The sequence below is a fragment of the Alligator mississippiensis genome, chromosome 5 (genome assembly GCF_030867095.1).
Source record: "Alligator mississippiensis isolate rAllMis1 chromosome 5, rAllMis1, whole genome shotgun sequence".
NCBI classification, from domain to species: Eukaryota; Metazoa; Chordata; order Crocodylia; family Alligatoridae; genus Alligator; species Alligator mississippiensis.
This window is the reverse complement of record NC_081828.1, coordinates 94,948,016-94,970,627: the sequence shown is the minus strand read 5'-3', so window position 1 is coordinate 94,970,627 and position 22,612 is coordinate 94,948,016. Positions and strand designations below refer to the sequence as shown.

Genomic DNA, 22,612 nt, shown 5'->3' with positions numbered 1-22,612 from the left:
AAGCCTTAATTTTCACTGTTTTGCATCTTTTTGCTGAAAGTGCCAAATGTGGGAATGAAAACTGGTGTTTGGTGCAAAATAAAAAAACAAAAAATATAATTGAAGTGTAATCTGAACCTTTTTTTTAAATGCTAGACTGGACTCACTAAACTAGAAAAATACTTATTTAGACAGTTCCATTGCCACACCACTGAGGACATGGTCCTTTCTTGGCTAAGGATTTTTTAAAGTAACTTCCTTATAATCCACATGGAATCTAATGCTGCTTTCTTTTCTTCCCCTAAGCAGAAGTATATGTGATGCTCAGGGGTGGGTTCATAATTCAGTTAATGCCATCCTGGCACACTTTCTCAGTAACCTGAAAAGTCTTTTCTCCCTATGAAATGAGTAACTTAACAGTCTGACATCCCCTAGCATCAGTACCATTGCAGTATAACCTATACCTATGGTGACATATATTACTGCTGATTTTTTTACCAGATAGTTTTTCCAATCTTCATATGCCTTCTTACTTTAGTTATTCTCTTTGCTGGCAACAAGCAACTCCCACTGAAATCAGTGAGAGTTGTTCTTATTTTCTCAAAGACATATTGGGTCTTTTAAGGTCAGTGGACCTATACTTGATTTACATCAGTGAAGGGGATAACTGGAAGAGGTCCAACCTGTTGCTGTAGGACCTGTTAATGTGTGATACCTTCCAAATAATACCAATATGGCAAAGGAAATATAGGAGAAAACTAACACTTCAAATAATAATGTTTCTTTCACTCATCCTTGTCAAGCTGTGAGTCGTTCATGGATTTGTGCTACCTGCTTGTCAAGTAGAATTCAATACTCAACCAGAATTAACTTTCAGCTCCTTTCATATAAAAGGTCATAGCCAGAGCCCAAATAATCCATGGCTGTAATGTATGCCATGTCATCTGTCTCTAGTTGTAGAGGCTAAACTGTCTTTAACATTAATTAAATAAATAAAGGTCAAATCATCACTTAGCATAAAATGGTGTTATTTTATGAGCCAATGGTGGTACACCAATTTACACTGATGGAGTTCTCAGCTAACCTCAGCCCATGTACTTGCAAACAAAAGATTTCAAGCATGGACTGAGTTTAAATCATGCAGTGATGTATGCTTGAGCCTGCCAACATTATGAAACAATAGGTCTGAGAGACGTGTACTGCTGAATTCCTCCCACCGAGTGTTAATTTTGAAATCTGATGATGCATGTTTTGATGTCAATACTGGTAACTATTGCAGTCTTGATCAACTGATAATCACCTATTGTACTTACCCCACAAGTCCAAATGCTTCCAACTCTGCAGCTGCCTCAGGTCCAACTGTCCAATGCAGAACTGCCAAAGCTTTTAGCTTCCCTTGACAGTTATACATTTCCAGTACAAATACTGCAGAACATTGAACATTAAGAATTCAGTGGCAGCATAAAATAAATGAAATTCAATATAAAATTAAATGAGGGGGTGTATTATAGTGATTGTATTATTCCTTTTTATATTTAATTCAATGAAAATTCCAATATTGAGGCCTTTCAAAAGCTCATTTGCTGAGCTGGACAGATACAGAATGCAAGTCAAGCTTGCCATAGTATAAACAAGCTCTTGAATAGTTCTGCACAGTCTAAATTAACAATGAAGCAGCTGACATATGATTTGCTGTTGTGTCCTTATGTTTTCTGAGTAATAAACAGTTCATGTGAAATTTAATATTTATCAGTTGCATCAAACAAAGCCTGTTTTGTCTGAAAGGTAAAGCACAGAGTTAGGCATGTATTTCTTTTGCATCTTATATTTATGTTGCTGGTCTTTGTAAGGATGCAACACAGAATGATACTTCGCAGCCTGACTGACAGCTAATGCTACATGAGTTAGGACAGGAGAGAGATAAAAGCAAAGCCAAATAGGTGATACTAGAGTTTCAGTACAGCTCCTTGTTATTGCAGAATCTTTTTTTTTTTTTTTTTGTAGTACAGATTGTTATTACTTCAGTTCATTATTGAGTACTGCTGTACTATAAGTGCGAGTTGTCTGTTTTGATAAAGACAGACTTCAAGGATGTGGACATTTTACCCAAACTGAGGTAGATTCACCCACAGTCAACTTCAGAGCAGCAGAATTGCAGAATTGCTATGGTTCAGGAGGAAGGAGACTAATGGCCATATGATTCTGAATCTTTTTTAAATAGAAAAGAGTTCTGCATAAGCTTATACACCAGAGCAGATGGACCATTTGGCAGTTCACCAAAACAGAAGTGGTAGATACTTTGTACACGGTAACTCTAACCCCTCAGTGGTTGGAATAGCTACAACAAAAGGACTGGGTGCATTTATCCATACTTCCTGCTTATAGATGTTATCCCTCCCTTCCCTCCCTCCTTCCCCCCCCTTCCCTGGGACTTTATCTTAAACTCCACATGCCCTCAAGTTTGAATGCCCAGCTCATACCCAGAAGAGGCATCGCATTAGTTGGACCCAGCTCGCCTAACACCTATATAGATCAGATGCTTTAGTGGGGCTTTTTTGGCCCTTTTATCTAATAGCTGATTGAATCACCTATTAGATAAAAGGGCCAAATAGCCCCACTGAAGCACCCAGTCTATACAGATGCTGCAGAGCCAGGTCGAACTAACACGCTGCTTCTTCTGGTAAAGTACTTTTTCTTTTCCACATCTCTCAGCAGCTACTGTGTGTACAGACAAAGTGACAGTTTTTTATTCCATTCATCATGTGCATGGTTCATTTGTACTAAACCCATTTACTCAGATTTTCTGTCACATTTGTAAATTTGGGCCTTAAGGTTGTATTAATCTGTTAGCTAGCAAGTGCACAACTCTTTGCTGAAGTCAGTGGAAGAAATTATGTCCGTACAAGGGCAAAATCCTCCTCCAAGGAAGCAAGCGATGTAAAATTTTCATCATGATTTTCTGAGAATTCCCTCCCCCCCCAAATCTGATATTTTCATTTTGGCAAGGCCACCTATACATCTGAATCCTGAGACTCAAAATCATTTCCGGAATGTGGTTTCCTTGAGAACAGAAAAGAGGTTCTGTCTCAGCTAACACAATCAGGTAGGCTAAGTACAGACAGCCAAAAAGCCCAAGGAAGAATCAATTAAATTTTTGCTGGTTTCTTTAAGCTGCATAGATTGAACCGATAATGAACTGAACTGACGTACAGTTTCCAGTTGGAAAAGGCAGGTGGAAACCTGCACTGATCCAGGTCTGGGGGGAGGGGGCTAGAGCACACCTCCCTGGGGCAGGTCCGGGGAGCCAAGGGGAATTCCTCCCCTCCCCCTGTACAGTTGCTTGCCTCAGCTGCTGCCACAGGTGGGAGGGGGAAGGAGTTCCCTGAGCCAGTTGCCAGCCTGCACAACCAGGCGTGAGGACTCTTTCCCCAGGCTGGGGCATGCTCCCCAAGGCAGTGCCCACCCACACCCCCATGACCCCATGCCCAGCTGCACAGGTGGGCACCAGGCTCAGGAGATTCCTTCTCTCTCCCACCTGCAGCAGCTCTGTGATAGCCCAGGGGCAGGGCTAGTGAGGTGCTGGGCTGGAGCAGCAAGAGTTAGCCATGTTCCAGTGGGCTGCCCTGCGGGAGGAGGGGTTGTGAGGGAGGTGCAAAGCACCCTGGGAAGTTGGGGGACTGGGAGGTAACTTGAGGCAGGAGGGGATGTGGGACAGAAGTGTGATAGACCAGTTTAAGCTAAATCAGTTAAGTCTTACACTGTATCCACCAAGATTTATCTTAAAACAGTTTTGGCCATATTGAAACTAAACTTCTGTTCTCTTGCAGCTTTATACTGGTTTCCAATCACTTTAACTGGTTTATGTGTAATTTCTGTCCCTAGCCTTAGAGCCAGTCCTCGAAGGTGGTAAACACTTGCTGAGATTTGCTCAATGACCTTCAATTCCCTTGGTCTTATTTGCTGCTTAGAGCAGTCAGAATATTACAGAACCAGGTCCGTATATATTTTTAATTTATTTGAGTTAGAAACAACATTTGTTGAGATTCAAAAGTTACCAGCTATGTGAAATTGGTGCATTTAATCCCTTTCAGTTTGTTCCTCAACAGCATGAATAAAAGACAATGCAATAGTATGTAACAGTGTTCTGTAACAAAAAAAAAAATCTCAGAATCAAAAATGCCTTTTCTACTGTCCATGATATTTGAAAGCAAGCTATTTGGGGTTTTGCCCCTAACATGTTAAATTTTAACTCGGGATGTGTGTATGTAAACGATTATTTTCATTTCTTTTTATCAGGGCTTCTTGTAGTACACTGGATTTGATTATTTTAAATCTTAAAAGAGACACTGATGAAAGAATAAATCATTCAAATTAAGCCTGCATAACATTTTGCCAAACTGCTAGAGTTTAAAAGGGAAGATAAGTTTTATGTTTATGTTCATGTTGACACTGAAAATAACAAGAACTCTCTAGGATTTAGCTATATATTTCAATGGTGGATGAATGCATTTGATCCATTAATTCTGTGGTACCAGAATCTTTGTTAAGCCTGTTCTTGTTTCTTTTTGTACAGGGAGTTTGGATGGAGGGATCCTGAACTTCCAGAAGTTATACAGATGTTACAGCATCAGTTCCCCTCGGTACAGTCCAATGCTGCAGCCTACTTGCAGCATCTCTGTTTTGGAGACAATAAAATAAAAGCAGAGGTAAGACTCTTAGGGATTTGTTCTAAACTGACACTGTCTAGTTGATTACAACCACAGATGATTATACCTATTTGCAAAAGCACTATGTATATATGTATATAACGTGTTGACTCAAGCTTTTAATTAAGTCATTTGCTACCATCAGACAAAGCATAATTTTTTTTAATCATCCACTTGGATTACTCATTTGTTTGGATTTGTTTATTTTAAATTGCATGTGAGACATCTGAATGCCACATCAGTGGGTGTCCAATAAGCAACTAAGGGCATGAACTTGCTCCCACTGATATCTATGGGGGGTTTGCTTTTGATTTTAATGGAAGCAAGACTGGGGCTAAATAAAATAAATATATCAAATAAATAACTAATGTACACTACAATCCAAACAGAATCAAGAATGCGGGTGGCTGAAACATGTGCTTCAAGCAAAAATAAATAAGCTTCTCGTTCAAATTCAGCTTTATTTATGCTAGAACACTAAAGAAGTAATTCCATTGAGTTCAATAGGAGATTGAACAGGGATATGCCAAATATGTTGCTTTGTTGTTTCACCCAAAGTTTAGAAGATGATTATAATGCAAGTGAAACATGAAAACTGATGGCTTGGTATAAGTTCTGTCTTACACATCATCCACATATACCCTGATAATATAAAGCCTGATATCCAGCCTTGGCTGATCTATACTTAGTTCTCTCTTGATTTTGGGAGCCCAGCTCAACTAGAGGAGCAAGGTAAAACAGCACTTGGGCTGCTCTTAAAATTCTTCTGGCTGGTAATAGGTTTCTACAGTGTTGTGGTAGTGCAGCATTGTGCCAGTCACCACTCTCCCCTTCCACATTCCCTATACATCTTTTCATGCCCTTTTCACTTCCCCCTGGTATTTCTCCATGCTGGAGGCTGTTCCCAGGTGGGAAAGCTTTTGGCCTTTTTGCATTGCCTGAGCATCACAAGAAGACTGCATGGGGTCGAAGGATCTGTCCCATCATTTTTATAAATTAAAAAAATAGTTGTTGGAGGATTAAAATAAAAGAGTGTTCTATGCCTTAAAGGAGATCTTTACTGCCTTTGTTGTTACAAGCTTTAGATGTACCTTTTTTCCATCTTATTCTCTTTTCTCATCCCAACTCAGCATCTTAGTCTTTCATGAAAAGGATTGATTCATCTCTCAAAAAGACAGTTAAATGATTACAACATTTTATTTATGTACAACCACTGCTTCCTCTTATTAGTCGTAGATTAGGAGCCCTTGCACAGCTGCTCAACTTAAGGGAAGAAAGTTTTTCTTTTACTGCCAAGTATCTGATGAAAGCCATTAGGAGACTAGCTGTTGTAGTTCTGACCTGCCCCATGAGGACATCAGCCTTTGACTACAGTTTAAGGCTTCAGAGTAATGAGCTTGGTGTTCTTTGCGAGCATGTGTGTGGGTGGGTGGGTGTATGCATGCACGAGGGCTGTGTAAAGCTTCGGTCCCCAATTTGATTCGGTGGAGATTCAGCCCGATTTGGTGGCTGAATCTTCAAATCCGAATCGACTCAGGAGACCCTTTAATCTCTCTGAATCCAATTGGAACCCTCTGAATTGATTCAGAGAGACTCAGAAAGATTCAGAGATTTGGACATAGACACAGCTTTAAATGTTTTTTCTACATACCTCGAGGTACCAGGTGGCTCATGAATGCTGTGATGCTAGGGCAGATGGAGCGTCCCACAGGAGCACAGGAAGCTCCCCAGTGCACTCAGCAGCACACCCAGAAGTGGACCAGAAGCACTTCCGGTTCACTTCCGGGTCTGCTGAGGAGACTAGAAAGGTGTTAGCAGCCCCTGGGATAAATTGGGACTAATAACATTTGGGATAAGTACAGATCTTTGGGGAGGTTACATCAAGCTTAAAATAGTCATCCAATCTAAGGTGGGTGGGGCTAGCAGGAGGGCTGGGGGGATCAGCAGGGCAAGCAGTCTTGTGGGGAGGATTGGGGGGGGGCTTGCAGGGGCATGGGGTGCAGGCAGCATCCACACGGGGATTGGGGGGGTGGGATCTGTGGGAGAGATATGTGGGCGGATTGGAGGAGCAGATAGGGTTGCTGGGGTCCAGGAAGGTTTGGTGGGATCAGAGGGGCTTGCAGGGGATCGGGAGGTGGGGTTGGAGGGGACCAGAGATTACTTTTATCCCCCTGACCCTCCCCCAGCAAACCTACATGCCCATCCTCCCCCTACTGGGACTTGCTTCCTTGGCTCCTGGCATTTGCAAACACTGATACAACTGGCACTGGGAGCAGCTGCTGGATCTAAGTATAACATATGATTTTCCAAGGTCCCTTCCAGCCCTAATGTCTATGAAATCTATGAAATATACCAAATTTTGTCTTTAAAATAGTCATTATGATGATTCATCTCAGCTGACAGCCTTTTCATGGTGTCTGTTTGTTCCTCAAGTGACTACAAATTTGCCCTAGTCCTCTTTGAGTGCGGTGGGTCTGACAATGTACATAAAGCTTTTCCTAGGTGCTTTGTGGATCAGAATATTTTGATTTGGAGGAGAGTGTCATCTTAAATTCCAGTCAATTAACAAAAAAGTTAAAATACTTATTATTTCATCTGCTTTTAAGCTCCCTGCCAATTTTTAGTGCTTTTACAAGAATATTTCCTTTTTTTCAAAAGTTTTTCTTTCCCATTCCCTCGCCCCCCCCCCACACACATTCCTTCCCCCTTTCCCCCAGGACACAGATGGAAGAAAGCAAACAAGCAAGAAAGAAAAAGTGTACTAATAATGCTACCAAATGTACATAGTAAATACAAAGGAAACGGAAAAAAGGTCAATACTTATTCATTATTCCTTTTCAGTTACAGTAATCATAGGTTCTCCATGTAACTCTACTAAGAAAAAACAAGTTTCAGAGACAATTTTAATTATTAAATTGCTAATGTCTTTTTTAAGAAACCCGCATTGTTTCCTAAATTCAAAGCCCTGATCAGTTTTTTTCACAAAAACAAGTACAAGGCTTAAGTTGAGACTACCTGAATCTCTAATTTGGTAGCTGTTCTTTTCTCCAGTGAGATTTGCAGATGCCCTTGTCCTAGCTAGCTAAAAGGACATTCAACAAAGAGGATTACTGTTTCCCGCAAAGAGGCCTCAGGGTGGCTGTATAGGTGTCAAAAGCCATTTACTCACTCACAGAACACTTGCTGTGTGCACAGTGGGTCTTACTTTTATAGGAAGATTTTCATTTTTTCTTTCCAACTCTCCTAATGGTACATCAATATTGAGGCAGAATAAATAACAAAAAATTTATATTTTTGAAAGAAAATGTTGCTATTGTCATTTCCATTTCTCTTCTTGGCAACAGTTAAAAATACATCTGAGGGTTATTGCCTTTTTAAACTAGGATCAAGTTCATCTTTCCATTTCTGCAGGTGCAACTTTTACTCAAAGGTTCCCTCAGTTTGCCCCTTTGCATTTGTGTGTCTTTTCTGTCTCCTTAGCTATGGCTGATCTAATGGCCATGAGCCCTATGTTACTAACCAAACATTTTTGGTTAGTAACTCTTCTAGTTAGCCCTCTGTTCCTGCCCTCCCCTGCTTGCTACTTAGGTGATTTTAGAATCATCAAAGTGGAGCTGAAGATGCCTAGTTTATATAACAGTAAGTGACAGATGGGCTTTTGTCTGCTCTAGTGGGTGGTAACCAGTTACTAATGCAACATCTCACCTGGAAAAGTGAGGACAGAACATTCAGAAAAAAATAAAACACTACACTCCAATGTGTGACTTTTCGATTTACCATCTCTCACATTGTCCGTATCCCTGCACACTTCAGAGCGCCAAATGATACATTTATTGAGCGCATAACTGTAACTGTGGAGAGAGCAATTAAAACTCCAAGGCAAGGGAGGAAAGATATGTTTTCAGATCAGAATTGAAAACAAATGGAGAGCTGATGAGGCGGAAAGATACAGGAAGGCTCTTCCAGATGGCAGTTGGGACTGAGGAGAAAGCTCTTACACCAACAATGGTGCGATTGTATAGAGAGACAGAGAGTAGCTGGTCCTAGACAACCGGAGGGAACAAGGAGAGGAGGTGGAAAAAGAGAAGCATTTTAAAGTAGTCAGCAGAGCATTTTTTTTTTAAGGAGCATTTTCTATTAAACACAGGATTCATTCTTCTGAAGCAATTTCTCTTCCTTTAAAGGCTTCTAGCTCCTTTGTATGAGGTCACTATATAAAAGGATTGAATTGTGCAGTTTCACACACCAACACCATTTTGCTCTCATGGAAAATGGCTACCAGCCATCAGCTGGAAAGGTATAACAGGTCACTAAGGGTTTTGGCACTGATGACTCCTTTCTCTAAGATGGAAAATTAATTTCAGCTCTCAAAGACACAGCACTCAGTGCTAGAAGATCCCACACCACTGAATTGTGTAAAAATGGAAAATAAATGGTTAGTGACTATTAAAGTCTGCTTCCTATTGTATTTCATGGCTTCCTTAGCAAACACTGCTGGATCTGACTGCCTGCTTTTTACCTGAGAGGGTGTGTGTGTGTATGTGTGTATACATATATATATATATATATATATATATATATATATATATATATATATATCCTTTTCCTGTACACTAACCTAAAAATAAAGGATCCCAGATTTTCCAGTATGATGATGCCACACTAAATACAAAGTGAGTATAAGTTGTGAACATTTATTTCCCCTGCCTGCTTAGAACCATTATTCACATTTATTTTTACTTAAATCTTTAGCCTTTTTTTTCCTAGAGTTTCTTTTATCAATCCTTTAATATAAATGCAAAACCCTTTACCTTATTGCACATTCTTCTGTATTTCTGGAAGTATGCACAAACTGTTTCAGTAACCTTGTGCTTAACTTCATTATTTCTACAACTGGGTCCCATGTTTGTGGCATGTGAATGGGTACATATCCACTTTCATCATTGAAGTTAATCTTTGTTGTTATGGTTTGAATGTCTTATTCATAATCTTAGTCATGATCATTCATTTCAGATCATTCATTCAAAGGCCTGTTGCCTTTTTATTGCAGTTCACATGGCTCCCTTTTTGGGGGTGCAGTTCTTCTTTTAAGGATGTGGGTAACTCTTTTTAAAAGCAAAGGGCACCAGTTCAGTAAACCCAGACTTCTTCCATTCAGAAGCAGAGCTCCCTGCAGTATTTCTTGCTGTGTGGAATTTTATGTTAACAATACAGACAAAATCGTTTTGATTCAGAGGTGATCAGCAACTGTCACTAATCTATAGCCTGCTGTAATGTTTCACTCCTAATTAGTATAGACAGGTGGGGAATTACTGAATCCAAGTCTGCCCTAACTGTTGTTGATTTCAAACTCCTAGTGAACAATGGAGGAGGTTGCAGTATTAGCTTCTCTCCAACATTTGGTGGCTCTGGGTTCAAAGAGCATCTCTTGATGTTGCTGATATTATAAATCATGTAACCATGATTGAGTATTTGTCATGTATGTTACTGGAGTATCTAAGGCCCAACTGAGAATAGTCCACGCTGGTGGCAGTTAATGGGCAAACAGAATAAGTAGCAGTCTCTGCCCCAAGGAGCTTTTAGTTTTAATACACAAGCAAAAGGTAGGAGATGTTATAAGCAGGACAAGCTGGGCCCTGGAAGTCAACTCCATGTTAGTTCTGTCACCTGCTTGCTTTTGTTGTTTAAATCCTAGTAAGGGGGTTGTATCAAGAGGGCTGAGTGAAACAGGAGTGTGAGTCCATGTGGCAGTGGACCAGTCAGTCATCAGTAGGAGGAGAATGTTCAACATGAAAATATGGTGGTTCAACAACTTTTGGACCATTTGAGGTTCTAAGAATGTGTCTTTCATTCTCTCAGGATATTGGCCTGAGTGAAACATGAGATTACTCTAGTGTGATGAACAAAGGTACCACATAGATGCCTTTATAAATCTTTTAGATTCCATTAACCATCCTGGTTTGTTGACCTGCTTGCTTAACACTGATTGAATAATTCTATTCTTTATTTTGCAAGAGACCCATAGGGTGGCTTGGGGCAAGTGCTCATCTGCTTGGAAGGTCTCCTGAGTCTGGTTCTGCACAGTTCTGTTTGGTTCCTCTCTTTTCCCCTTCTTGCACAACAAGTAGGTGAGGCCACTGGAGGAAAGAGTACGGTCTTTTTTGAAAAAAGGATGAAACACTCTTCCTCCCTCCACCTTTACCCTTCTAAAGTAAGTATTCTCAGTATAGGGCATTTGTTTTGTCCGCTGAGGAGACTGTAATAGGTTCCATTGTCATCCAAGGTACAATGTTCACTTCTTTTTTGCCTGGGGAGAATTGTGGTGTAGATTTTGTCATTAGTTTATTTTGAAGAAGTATCTTGCGGGTTTCACAGATTTCGTAGACGTTAGGGCTGGAAGGGACCTTGGAAGATCATTGAGTCCAGCCCCCTGCCCCAGGGGCAGGAAGTCATCAGGGGTCATAGGATCCTAGCAAGGTAAACATCCAAATTTCTCTTGAAGGCGCTCAAAGTAGATGCTTGAACCACCTCCGATGGCAGGCTATTCCAGACTTTGGGGGCTCAGACAGTAAATAAGTTCTTCCTTATGTCCAGCCTGAAACAGTCTTGCAGGAGTTTATAACCGTTCGACCTTGTCATCCCTTTGGGGCGCTCTGGTGAACAAACATTCCCCCAGATCCTGGTGAACACCCCTTATAAACTTATAGGTGGCCATCAGATTGCCCCTGAGCCTGTGCTTTTCCAGGCTGAAGAGTCCCATGGTTCTTCTGGTAAGATGTGCTGTCTTTATAGGTTGCATAGGGACCAGAAACCTTTGTGGTGCTTGCATTTTTCAGTAAATATTAAAATCAAATATTCTAACATAGATTTTCTGCATGTGCAGAGTGGCTGAATTAGCATCACTGTAATAGACATAACTTGAAGCAACGTGACCTTTTATCATGTTAAATCCTAACTATAATCAGGGCCCTGCATCCCTCTTGACATGAAATCTTTACTAGAACCCTTCCAGAGCGGCTGTTTGCACCCATGCATGTTTATATGCAGCTGTCATTCAAAATGGGCATCAGTGGGTGTGTCTACACAAGACGCTGACTACGCAGTAGCCAAAAAATACTGCGCAGTATCGTGTCACAGCATGGACAGTGCAAATATGCTACTGTGCAGTATTATTAGATTACTGTGCAGTAGTGTCACCTAAAAGGCATTTGCTGGTATTGCTGCATGCTAACTCTGGTTACTGTGCATTTATTTAGCACTTGCTAATACAAGTACTAAATAAATGAGCAGTAACGACTGTGCAGTAGTGTGTCGTGTAGATGCGCCCAATATATGCCTAATTATGCTTGCCTAAAACTGGATATCAGCTGTCTGGGTGTGACTCACCTTTGTACTGCACTTTGTGTAGTAATTTACACTGGTGTACAGAGGATGTAAAACAATACCTTTCTGGCCAGATAGCTGCTTACTTCTAATCTGCATTCATTTTCTACTGATACAAATTACTATACAAGATGTAAAGCACTGGAGCACCAGACACTGCCCTTAGTAAAGAGCAGCATTTCAGTCATAGTGGTAAGAAATCTCATTTCTGGATCTTTACATTTTATTGTACTTATATTTTTCAACTCTTGCTTTTCTTTTCTTGCTTTTCTTTAATGAATTCTCTAAGGAATTGCTCGTTGAAGGATTATTTGTTTTTCAATTTAGATTTTTCGAGTTTTACCTCCCGTTCTTAAAAGATTGATATTTTTGTATTTTGGTACTGTTGATTGAGTTTCTGGAGACTGGAATATTTCTCCTCCTTTGTCCTTTACTTTTTAGGCATTTCTCTACTAAATTAACCAAGCTCTTACTGAAAACAGAGTACTAAACCAAAGATGCAACTGCTGACAGCTTTTCCATCCAGTTATACATCTTTGACGCTAACAGAAGCTAGTATGCTACACACCTACATGATGTAATATGTATGTGCCTGATCAAGTCAGCAGTTCCCCATGTCTTGGGAAAGGCATAGGAAAGCCACTTGTGAAGCTTTTCTTTTTAACTGTTTTTTCTCAAATACTAGATGAGTTTTTTTTCCCTCAGTCAGCATGGAGAAAGAAAAGCTCCTCATCTTACATACGCATACAAGGAAACCTCATTAAATACATTGCCTATCATTAAATCGGTTCCCAAAACAGCATGTGTTCTGTAATGGAAACCAACTATGAGGTTGATTAAATGCAACCAACATTGAACATGACTATAACACACATGGCCCATATGGGACAAACATAATACTGACAAACCCTTTTTTTGTGTGTGTGGCCCTTGTGTGGCCTGGAGGCACCACAACATCAGGCTGGCACTGGGAGGGCTAGAGCCAGCCCCAACACTCTCCCTTTGGTGCCAAAAATGCTTCATCTTTGTCAAAAGGCCAAGATGCCAATGGGAAGCTACCACTTTTTAAAACATTGTGTCTCAGGCCAAATCAGCCAAATCAATTCTGAATTCTATCAACTGAGCAGAGTTTAATCATTCAAGTCTGTGTGGCATTACCACTGGCAAGTATCCTACCTCCCTGACTCATTGTGTATGTATTTATTTATTTATAAGATGTATTAATACTGTTCATCCTTCTGCTTAGACTACAAACAGTCCAGAACACACAACATCTCAAAATACAGAGGTTAATACTCTAGTGTCTGGATCCCCTGACTGAGCTCTGAACACTATTGCAAAGCTAATGATAAATAATTCCATAGTATACCAGGCTTGCTGCAAATAATTTGATCATAATTGTTGGTCCTGCTTTCTTTCATCCTCCAACAAAATGTTTTCATGGCCATAGCAGTGCCAAATCTTGTTCCTTTTAGTTTAGCTGTTGATCTGTATGCCAGACATATATGACCATTATTATAGGTAACCTGTACTCCATAGGATCTTCACTCTTTCATGAATTTAGATTCAGAGTGCAGCCTTGGATCAAGCTATTTTCTGCTGCTCAGTCAGGAAGCTTCTTTAAAGACAGACTGTGGTTTCCTCGTGATAGGTTACAGCCAGTGCTTCTCAGGCCACTGGGAATATGGTTGGAGGTACAACAGCTAATCGCACCTTCGCCGGAAACCTTGGGTGATAAGGAGCTTTTGTAAGCAACCCTAAACCACCCTTTCTTCCTCTTCTTCTGCCAGCAGGAGGAGGAAAACAAAGGGGGCAGGTAGGACTGAGAAGGATCACTCACTGCTTTGTCTGACTTCTTTGTTGGCACTGTGGTATGGGAAAAGTCAGCATAATTTAAAACAAGATTGGCAGACCAGAAAGGTTTCTTAAAGTCACCTTTCCCCACTTTCTCTTTGGCTGAGTGAAGCATAAGCTCAGTACAGCAGAGGAGCAAGCCCTAAAATGTTGATTTAGTTTAGAACACAAAAGTCCTTTCTCCTGTGATCACCTCCCCTCACCCCTTGTGATAGTCAAACTGTGCTCTTGATTCTCCGTCATCTTTCCTTCTCTGAGTAGCAATAGATTTTGTTAAAAGCAATCTCCTCCCTTTGCTGCTTCTGGTTATTACTTTTTATTTACTTGCCTACATTTTATCATGTCTATAGAACTCTTATTTTCTTTCTCTGCACCCTTCCACTTTATTTACCCTGGCAATCAAGGACTCAAGTTTTATTTCTAAGCATAGGAAAGTGGATTACAAATGATCTGTTTTCTCAAAGTCAACCACCAACCTCCTCTGCACTTCCAAGTCCTACTCTGTCTGTAGATGTATGAGAGGGTAAATTTCACAGCCCTGTAGTATCTACAACATTTCATAGATTTCATATTTCATAGATTTCATAGACATTAGGGCTGGAAGGGACCTCAGAAGATCATCGAGTCCAGCCCCCTTCCCAAAGGGCAGGAAGTCAGCTGGGTTCATAGGATCCCAGCAAGAAGAGCATCCAGTTTGCTCTTGAAGGTGTTCAATGTAGGCGCTTGAACCACCTCCGGTGGCAGGCTGTTCCAGACCTTGGGGGCTCGGACAGTAAAGAAATTCTTCCTTATGTCCAGCCTGAAACGGTCTTGTAGTAGGTTATGACCATTCGACCTAGTCGTCATCCCTTGGGGCGCTCTGGTGAACAAACGTTCCCCCAGATACTGGTGGTCAACCCTGATAAACATTAATTTGAGATGTTTAATTTGTCTACTCTGCACATGCTTTCATACTCTGTTAACTTTACCATACAACTTGTGGATCTGCTCATGGTTTGGACTGGGTCACCCTTGAGGTCCTTCCAGCCATATGATATTATTCCTCTTTAATTGTAAACAGTATAAGTGTAGTGCAAATACACATCCACCTTGGAAGACAGATCCTGAAATATCTCTCTATGCTCCTGAAGACTTTTTCCATTGTTGTTTATAATTTAAATAAACAGGTGAGAAAATGATGGAGTTCTTGAGCTTTGACTTAATATTGGTAATGTTTCATGCATTTCTAAAGGTCTTTTTACTCAGTGATCCTAACATGGTATATTGATCCCCACTGCACATCCAAAGGATACACTCAGTTGACCTGAGCTATTTATTAATGTCTATTGAAATACATCAGTTTGAGAACTTTGCTAATCATTTCCAGGAACACGATTAACTAGAAGATGTTAACTTTACTCATTTGTGCTTTTCTGAAAAACAAACAAAAAACCCTCAGAAAATTAGTTCCGAAATGGAACATTTTGAAGCATGCCATTCAGAGATATTTCTGAACTGATGAAATACTATTCTCTGTTCAGCTTGGCAAATTAGTTCATGCAGTATAATTACATGACATTTGTTTCTTTTGAGGAGAACAAAGCACATTTCTTTGTTTCATATGCGACCTTTACTTTTATCAACGCTGAGTATTAATAAATGTCATCAAGTACACTGTATTGTGTCCCCAGGCTATGCTTTTACATCACAGGAGGAAGGGTGCTTTCCTCTCAGCCCCACCTTCATGATCACTATTGTAATTCCGTCCTCAGGTCCCCAACAATAATGCAGCTGACTTATAAAAATCACATACTCTGGGTAGCTCCTTTGGCACAGGAATATCAAAATATACTGTGGTTGTTAGCTAAGGAAACCTAAAAACACCCCAGCACAGTAGGTAAGGAATTTTGTTAAGGTGATAGTTGGCCAAATATGTGGCAGGGCTGGAAAGACAGGCCCTGCTCTGTCCCTGAGATAGAACTTCCTCTCTTGGGGCACTTTCACACATGCTCCAGGAGTGGGGTGGGGGCAGCGCTTAAATTAGAGCAGCTCCGAGAGCTGCTCTAAGTAAAATGCCACTGCACCTCTTATATCAGCACCCCCTGAAAATGGTGACAGTGACACTTGAACTAAAGCTCATTCAATGAACTAATGCATGAGATGCAGGAGGCTGCTGGAGTATGGCAATTGCCATGCTCCAGGAGACTCGATAAATCAAGTCTAGGCCAATGTGCTGGAATTCCGGCATGTTGGACCAGCCTCCATGCTTGTGTATAGGCACCCTCTAAGGCTAGCTATAGACAGTGCACTTTTTCTAGTTCAGGTGGTTGGAAACTGGTTTATCTCCATAACAAAACTGAAGTTTGGGGCAAACAGACCAGTTTCAAAATGATAGATCCTGGTCTAAGATAGACCTGGATCCATGTAGTATCAGACTTACTCAAGCTGGGTTGAACCGGTGCATTGAACATCAGTGCCAGGTCTGTTTGCAAATCAAGGTAGGTCGTAATCTGCCAGTAGCCCGATAGTCTGTACAGTCCTCGCAAGCCCCCCATTGCAGGGAGCTGTGACTTGGCTGCTCTAGCCCAGTACCTGGCCAGCTCTCTACCTATCAGCCAAGTAGGACAGAGGTGGGGAGAGTAGGGCTTGTGAGCCACTGTGGGGAGGTGGTGCCAGTGGCACACCCTTCATTCCTGGCTGAGTTGGGGGGGCACAACATCCCTGCCCTGTTCTGAGCTCTGAGACCCTGCATTGCAGTAGCCCTAGGGAAGGGACACTCAGGACAGGGCAGGGAAGTCAGGGTGCTCCTGAGAGAATGCCTCCTCCCAGCAGCTCATGAGCCCCGCTCCCCCCCACCTCTGTCCTGCTGGGGCGTGAGCCCCATGCCCCAACCTGGACAAAGCCCACAGACCCCCATGCTGCCAAGCAGGGACGAGCACACCTCCCTCCATTGTGTACAGGTAGCTGACAGCTGCTTGAAAAATGACAGGGCAGTCAGGGAAGACATGTGCCTGACAGCCAATGAGTGATGGGGCAGCTGCTTGGCTGTGCTCAGGTGCCCTCGGTAATGTCCGTCCCACTGGGAGGTGTGCAAGGGCACCCCCTGCCTTCTGGCCTCAGCAAGTGAAGGTCTCTGCCTGCCTTCTGCAGCCAAAGAGTGAACATGAGTTCTATTCATTTATGGTCCAATCTGCACAGCTTAGAACAACCTGCGTGGATTAGATAGATAGATTCTACCTCAGGCTTTTTGGCTGCCTTTACTTAGCACTGACCGACTATGTGTACATATATGCATCTGCTTCTCCCACAACTATCTCCAAGCCTTTTTTTTCTCCTTTCATACTGCCTGGCCTGGTCCAACAAGCCACTTCCCAATTTTCTTTTGAGTCCTTCGTTGTGGCTTGTTTCTTCCTTGGTGCTTGTGAGGAACCACTAATAATTGTGATTTAAAATAAAAAACCTAATTTGACATCTAACACATCAAGATGCGCAAATGTGAAAATGGGGTAACCCCATACTCTTATTACTGTTCCCCTTTTCCATCCTACATAACTGTTTGTGCCCCTCATAGCACTATGTCTACAAGATCTTGCCACAGTTTTAACTGTGCCTTTCTCTAGAGACCAGCACTCTTGGGTGCTAATCAGCAAAGTATCATCATATCTTCTTTCCAGATCAGACCTGATAATGATCTTTACCCAGAAGTTCTCTTTGACTGACATTAGAAACACATCTTGTAGTGGCTCGGAAAGTTAATACCCTGCCCCTATCCTTTCAGGCTCAGTCAAGATGTTGAGAGCCAGAGCCATACTCGAAGGAGGCAGTGCAGTATGTAAACACAGATAGCTGGGAAGATAGTTTGTCTGCATAGGGAAGACGACAAAATGATACTTCTAATGGTCCTAGTGGTATTGGCAGCCCTCCAGGTTTCAGCTTTCTAGCCCCAACTTTTTCATGTATAGAGGGAGGAGGTATTGAGCACAGCTAAAACCTGTCTAGTCCATATCCCTTCCAAGATCTACAGCAGTTTCACTGTCAGTTCCAGTCCCAATGGGACTACTAGCTTACAGCTTTCTGCCTTTCACAGAAGCACTCATTTCTCCCTTCCCAAAGTACAGCAGGGATGCAGCAGTCTACTTTGTCCCTGAATGTGTAGCCATGTATTAAAAGGACTTTTGGTGATGGATTCAGTAAGCCAGCAAATTCAAACATGAACATCTGGTAATAACCCTTTTGTCACTATTAGAGACAGAGAACTAATCAAGATTGTATGCACAAGATGAACGTCTCTGTGCTTTTTCCTATCATATGCATCACATGCATCTAGGACACCATGCAACTTAATGAAAATCTCTCCCTTGATCTGGGGCAATGGAGTTTTTAAGTTTGCTTCTCCGTCTTAAATTATTCTTCCATTTTTATGTCATTGCTGTACCTTGTTGCTAATGTGAAAGAAAAAAAGAATGTGCAGTAGGTAATGCAGTATCATTTTGGTATCAGTAATATGATCCTCATATTTGCAAAGGATTTCCAATTTTTGAACCAGAGTAGTGTTATATACTATATGTTGTCATTTCATGGGTTTTTTTTTTTTCCTTATTCAGAATTCTTCTGTTAGCTGCTTGTCTGTGATTTATAGACTGATGCCTGGGTGCCAAGGATTATTTTCCTATTTTAAAGCAGATTTTCTTTCACTAATATTCTAATCTTTAAGCAAGCAAAGGGCATTTTTTTTAATATTGCCTATAGAAATAAGATAACAGATCAATATCTGTAATTTGATGCTTTTTCAAGACATCAATAGCAAAAAGCTTGGTGGCAAAATGATTTAAATGAGAGACAGCATAAACACAGTACTGACAAAAGATATACACACAAAGAGATCACTAAAGCAGCAGAATGTATCTGAAATGGATATCAGATGGACACCAAAATATATTTAATGGCTTTCACCATATGAAAATATAAAGAAACAACTGCTACTTTATTAGATTGCTACAGTGATTGGACCAAAGGCACACTCATTCCTTTTCTTGGAGATTAATAACTATTGAATACAAAAGTTTAGAATGAAAATCCCTTCAGTAGCATTAATATTGCTACCAGAAACTCATGCTTAGATAGTAAACTGTTACACTACTGTAAACCCATAGTAACACCATTAAAATCAACAGCTACCTTAGCTTTACACCTGTCCAACTGAGAGAAAACTGTCATCAATAAAATGTAGGGAATAAATGGGGAAATATGAAAAAAGGAAGACAGAAAGAGCCAACATTGTCTGAAGTCTGGAATGTATTCATTTCATTAAGTTATGAACCAGGGGGAAAAAAAAGACCCCTAAAACCTGCATTGTCTGAAAAAACTGGTGACATTTAAGGTCAGAAATATCTCACCCAACCAGGTTCCTGGACAGGGTTGTAGGTATGGAATAAGAATGATATTGAGAATCGTGTACATATCATTGGGTCAATTCTGACAATGTATTTGTTTCAAGCCACTGTTTTAAATGTGTAACCTCATGAGGCATATTTTAGATGCATGATTCAGCAAAGCATGGTCTGAAAGATAAAGATACAACCATTTTGCCACACAAAAGTGGTAAGAAGGGTCTTTTAAAACTGCTACTGCACTACATAGCTTCCCAGAAGCATCTGAGAATCCAACGACTCGCACTTTAGTTCATTTAAAAAAAAAAAAAAAAAAAAAAAAAAAATAATAGGCAAACCTCATCCATTTGGGATGCTGTTATACATTTTGCCATTTGTTTTAGCTGTTTCACTTATTATATATATTACCTCAATCTTCTGTGCTTTGAAGGCCACATAGTAAACTTCACTGATGTTTTTGCTTCCACTACATGTTGTTAAATTGTTCCACCAAACCAGTTCGGTCGAAAGAGAGAAAAATATTAAGTTATGTTTCATCAACACTCTAAAACCACCTCATGCTTTACATGAAGCACTTTCTATTAGAGTCCTTGGAAAAGAACAACAGTCTGTACTATCTTCTGGGGCCACATAAAAGGGAGAAATTAAATCACTTAAATTTTCATAATAACCATGTCCAGAGAGTTGGCAGTATGTTAACAGTGCCACATGGTCAGTGGCAAGAAGAGAGCTGAATGGATCTGTCAGCCCTGGTTTGGGTCCCTCCATTACTAGGAGAACATCATCAACCAATAAGACTAAGAAAGCTTCTATACTAAGTCTAAATGCTGCAATTTGTCCAACTTGCTGGAGTCAGAGAAACCTGAAGACTCTAGGTACTGCTGGAATGGTTTTGCCACAACCGTCACAATATTGTTTATAAATGGCCCTCCCTCCCACACTCCCCCCAAAAAGAAAAAAAAAAAAAAAAAAAAAAAAAAAATAGGAAATTTGAAACAAGTCAAACAGTCTATGAGATTTTTCTGGGCCAGATTCCCAGCTGGTGTGAATTGGTATAATGACCTTTAATTCAGGGATTGGATTTCTGACAAGTGGTATAACAAGTATTTCTCCAGCCAGGCAGGGAGTTTTGCTCTCCCACAGTATGGCATCAACAGCAGTGGCCTCAACAACTCTAAACCAGATTTCGTCAAATGAAGGACATGCATCTAGCTCACAGTTCTAACTAATCCATTGCCCAAGCCCCCCTGGACCCTGACAGGCTCTGTATCCATAGCATGAAAGAATAATTCCACCCTGACAGGCTGAGTAAACTCACTCTATCTCCGAGCAATGCTATTAACAGAGTATGAGCAGAATTCTTCCAAGCTAGAAATACCAGACTGTCACTGAACACACACAGCTTGGATTCATCAGATTGTTGACTTCCCACAGTTGTTCCAGTGGCTGGTACTTTGTGGATGCTACAGTTGAGAAAAAGAAACTTTCTTCTCCTGCAATCATGACAGGACTTAAAACACTTGTTATGCTGCAATTGGTGAAATTTCTTTTTTTTCCCCTGTCTCCTTCTGTTTCTGGAGTAATAGGTCACCAGGAAACCATTCTAAACTGTAAGGACAAAGGAGAAAAATACTTTTTAGAAGCCACTATCTTACTAATAATAAGTTGTTCTAATGACTTATCAGCCCTTTCACATTGCAATATTTTGGCAAGACAGTGTTTGTTGTCAGAGCCCTCTGAATCCCCACATGCTGTTACTCATTTTGTTTCATTTTTAAGAAGCAAAATATTAAATCCAACACCTAAGCCAAAGTTAGGTAAATGATGAACATGTAAACATATATACTTGCTGTCACTTCCTAAGTGCTTGATAACTTACTCTACAAGATCTAAAGCAGTTCAGAGGCATTCATCCCTTGATTTGTCATCTCAGATCTTTGTTTTGGGTGGGCACTTCTTTAATCCTTATTTAAATAGTACTTTTCAGCCCTGTGCATTTAAATTTTTCAGAGGATGGGAGGTATGCTTGTCAATCTCCCACCTGCAAATTTTGCAGGAGTAATAATTGAGGGTAAAATGCAAAAATACTTAACATATAACTACAGATACTAGCCTGTATCTGTAAATCCTGGCATTTCTGTCTCTCTTTTGAGCTTTCCCAGGAATTAGAGGAAGAGCATTTTGAAGATCCTGATGCCTTTGTCAGCATCTTTTGTGATGTTCAGTGTAATGGAGGGGTATTTCTGTGGACCCACCCAGCATTGCTTTTCTAGACAGTTCTGATGTCTGTTGTATTGGGAATTTCCCATTAGTCTTGATCTACACAGGCAGTTTGCTTAAAGAAGAGCAGTTGGTGATATTTTAATTTCCAATTTCCTCCTACTGACACTGTAATGTTTATTGATTAAAAACACCTTCATAATTGCCAAATGATGAAAAAAAGATATCCTTTGACAAAGCAAGAACATTTTGTACAGGTCATTTTTTTATTCGAATCAGACTTTCACTTGTTCAAACCAACATGCTTTTTGTTAAAAATAAAAGATTAAAGTTTTTCTTTTATACTTATTAACTAAAAAACCTGTAATGTGTAATATATGTTGTCTAAATTAATATCCCATCTGAAATAAATGATGAGCTCAAATGTTTCAACTCAGGGATTAAGGGATCCCAATTCTGAAGGAACAGGAATGGAATTTAGCTCCAAGCCATTTCATTTATTGTTGTTAATTATTCTGTCCCTTAATTAGCTTCCAAATTCTACATGCGTTATTTTCTCAGAGAACATCCAAACAAAAAAAGTTGGAGACCAGAGTTGGAGTACTGCATCTAGTACTGGGTGCCGCACTTCAAAAGGGATGTGGCCAGCCTGGAGAGGGTTCAGGAGGGCCACCCACTTGGTGAGGCTTCAGCAAGAGGAGGCTGAGGGGGGGGGACCCTGGTGGCTGTCCTTGCCCCTACCTTCAGCAAATTCAAGAGGAGGTTGGATGATCACTTGTCTGGGGTCTTGTGAACCCAGCATTCATTCCTGCCTGTGGCAGGGGGTCAGGCTAGATGATCTGTTCAGATCCCTCCTCACCCTAGCTACTATGAAACCTTTATAAAAAAAACAACAACAAAAAAAAAAAAAACCAAAACCAAAACACAGAAGTACATAACTTAAAATGCACAATACAGGGGCAGAAGAAGAGGGCTCCAAATGAGCAGTGTTCATACTCATGCAGTCCAAAAATTGAAAGACATTTTATTTTTGCTTATGTAGCAGGCTTGCCTTTTGGAGCTTGGGTTGAGTCTCAGGCTGGAAATCTTGCTGTTTTGATT

At 40.7% G+C, this 22,612-nt stretch overlaps 1 protein-coding gene across 7 annotated transcripts in view; it reads left to right on the top strand.

Moving 5' to 3' along the window:
- The window catches only part of CTNND2 (catenin delta 2), a 1,263,346-nt gene that overhangs the window by 963,871 nt on the left and 276,863 nt on the right, over positions 1–22,612 (top strand). For all 7 annotated transcript variants that reach the window (XM_019483895.2, XM_059728600.1, XM_019483890.2 and 4 more), the window contains one exon: positions 4,553–4,685. In XM_019483895.2, the coding sequence (XP_019339440.1) occupies positions 4,553–4,685 (133 nt within the window). The remainder of the gene's footprint in view (positions 1–4,552; positions 4,686–22,612) is intronic.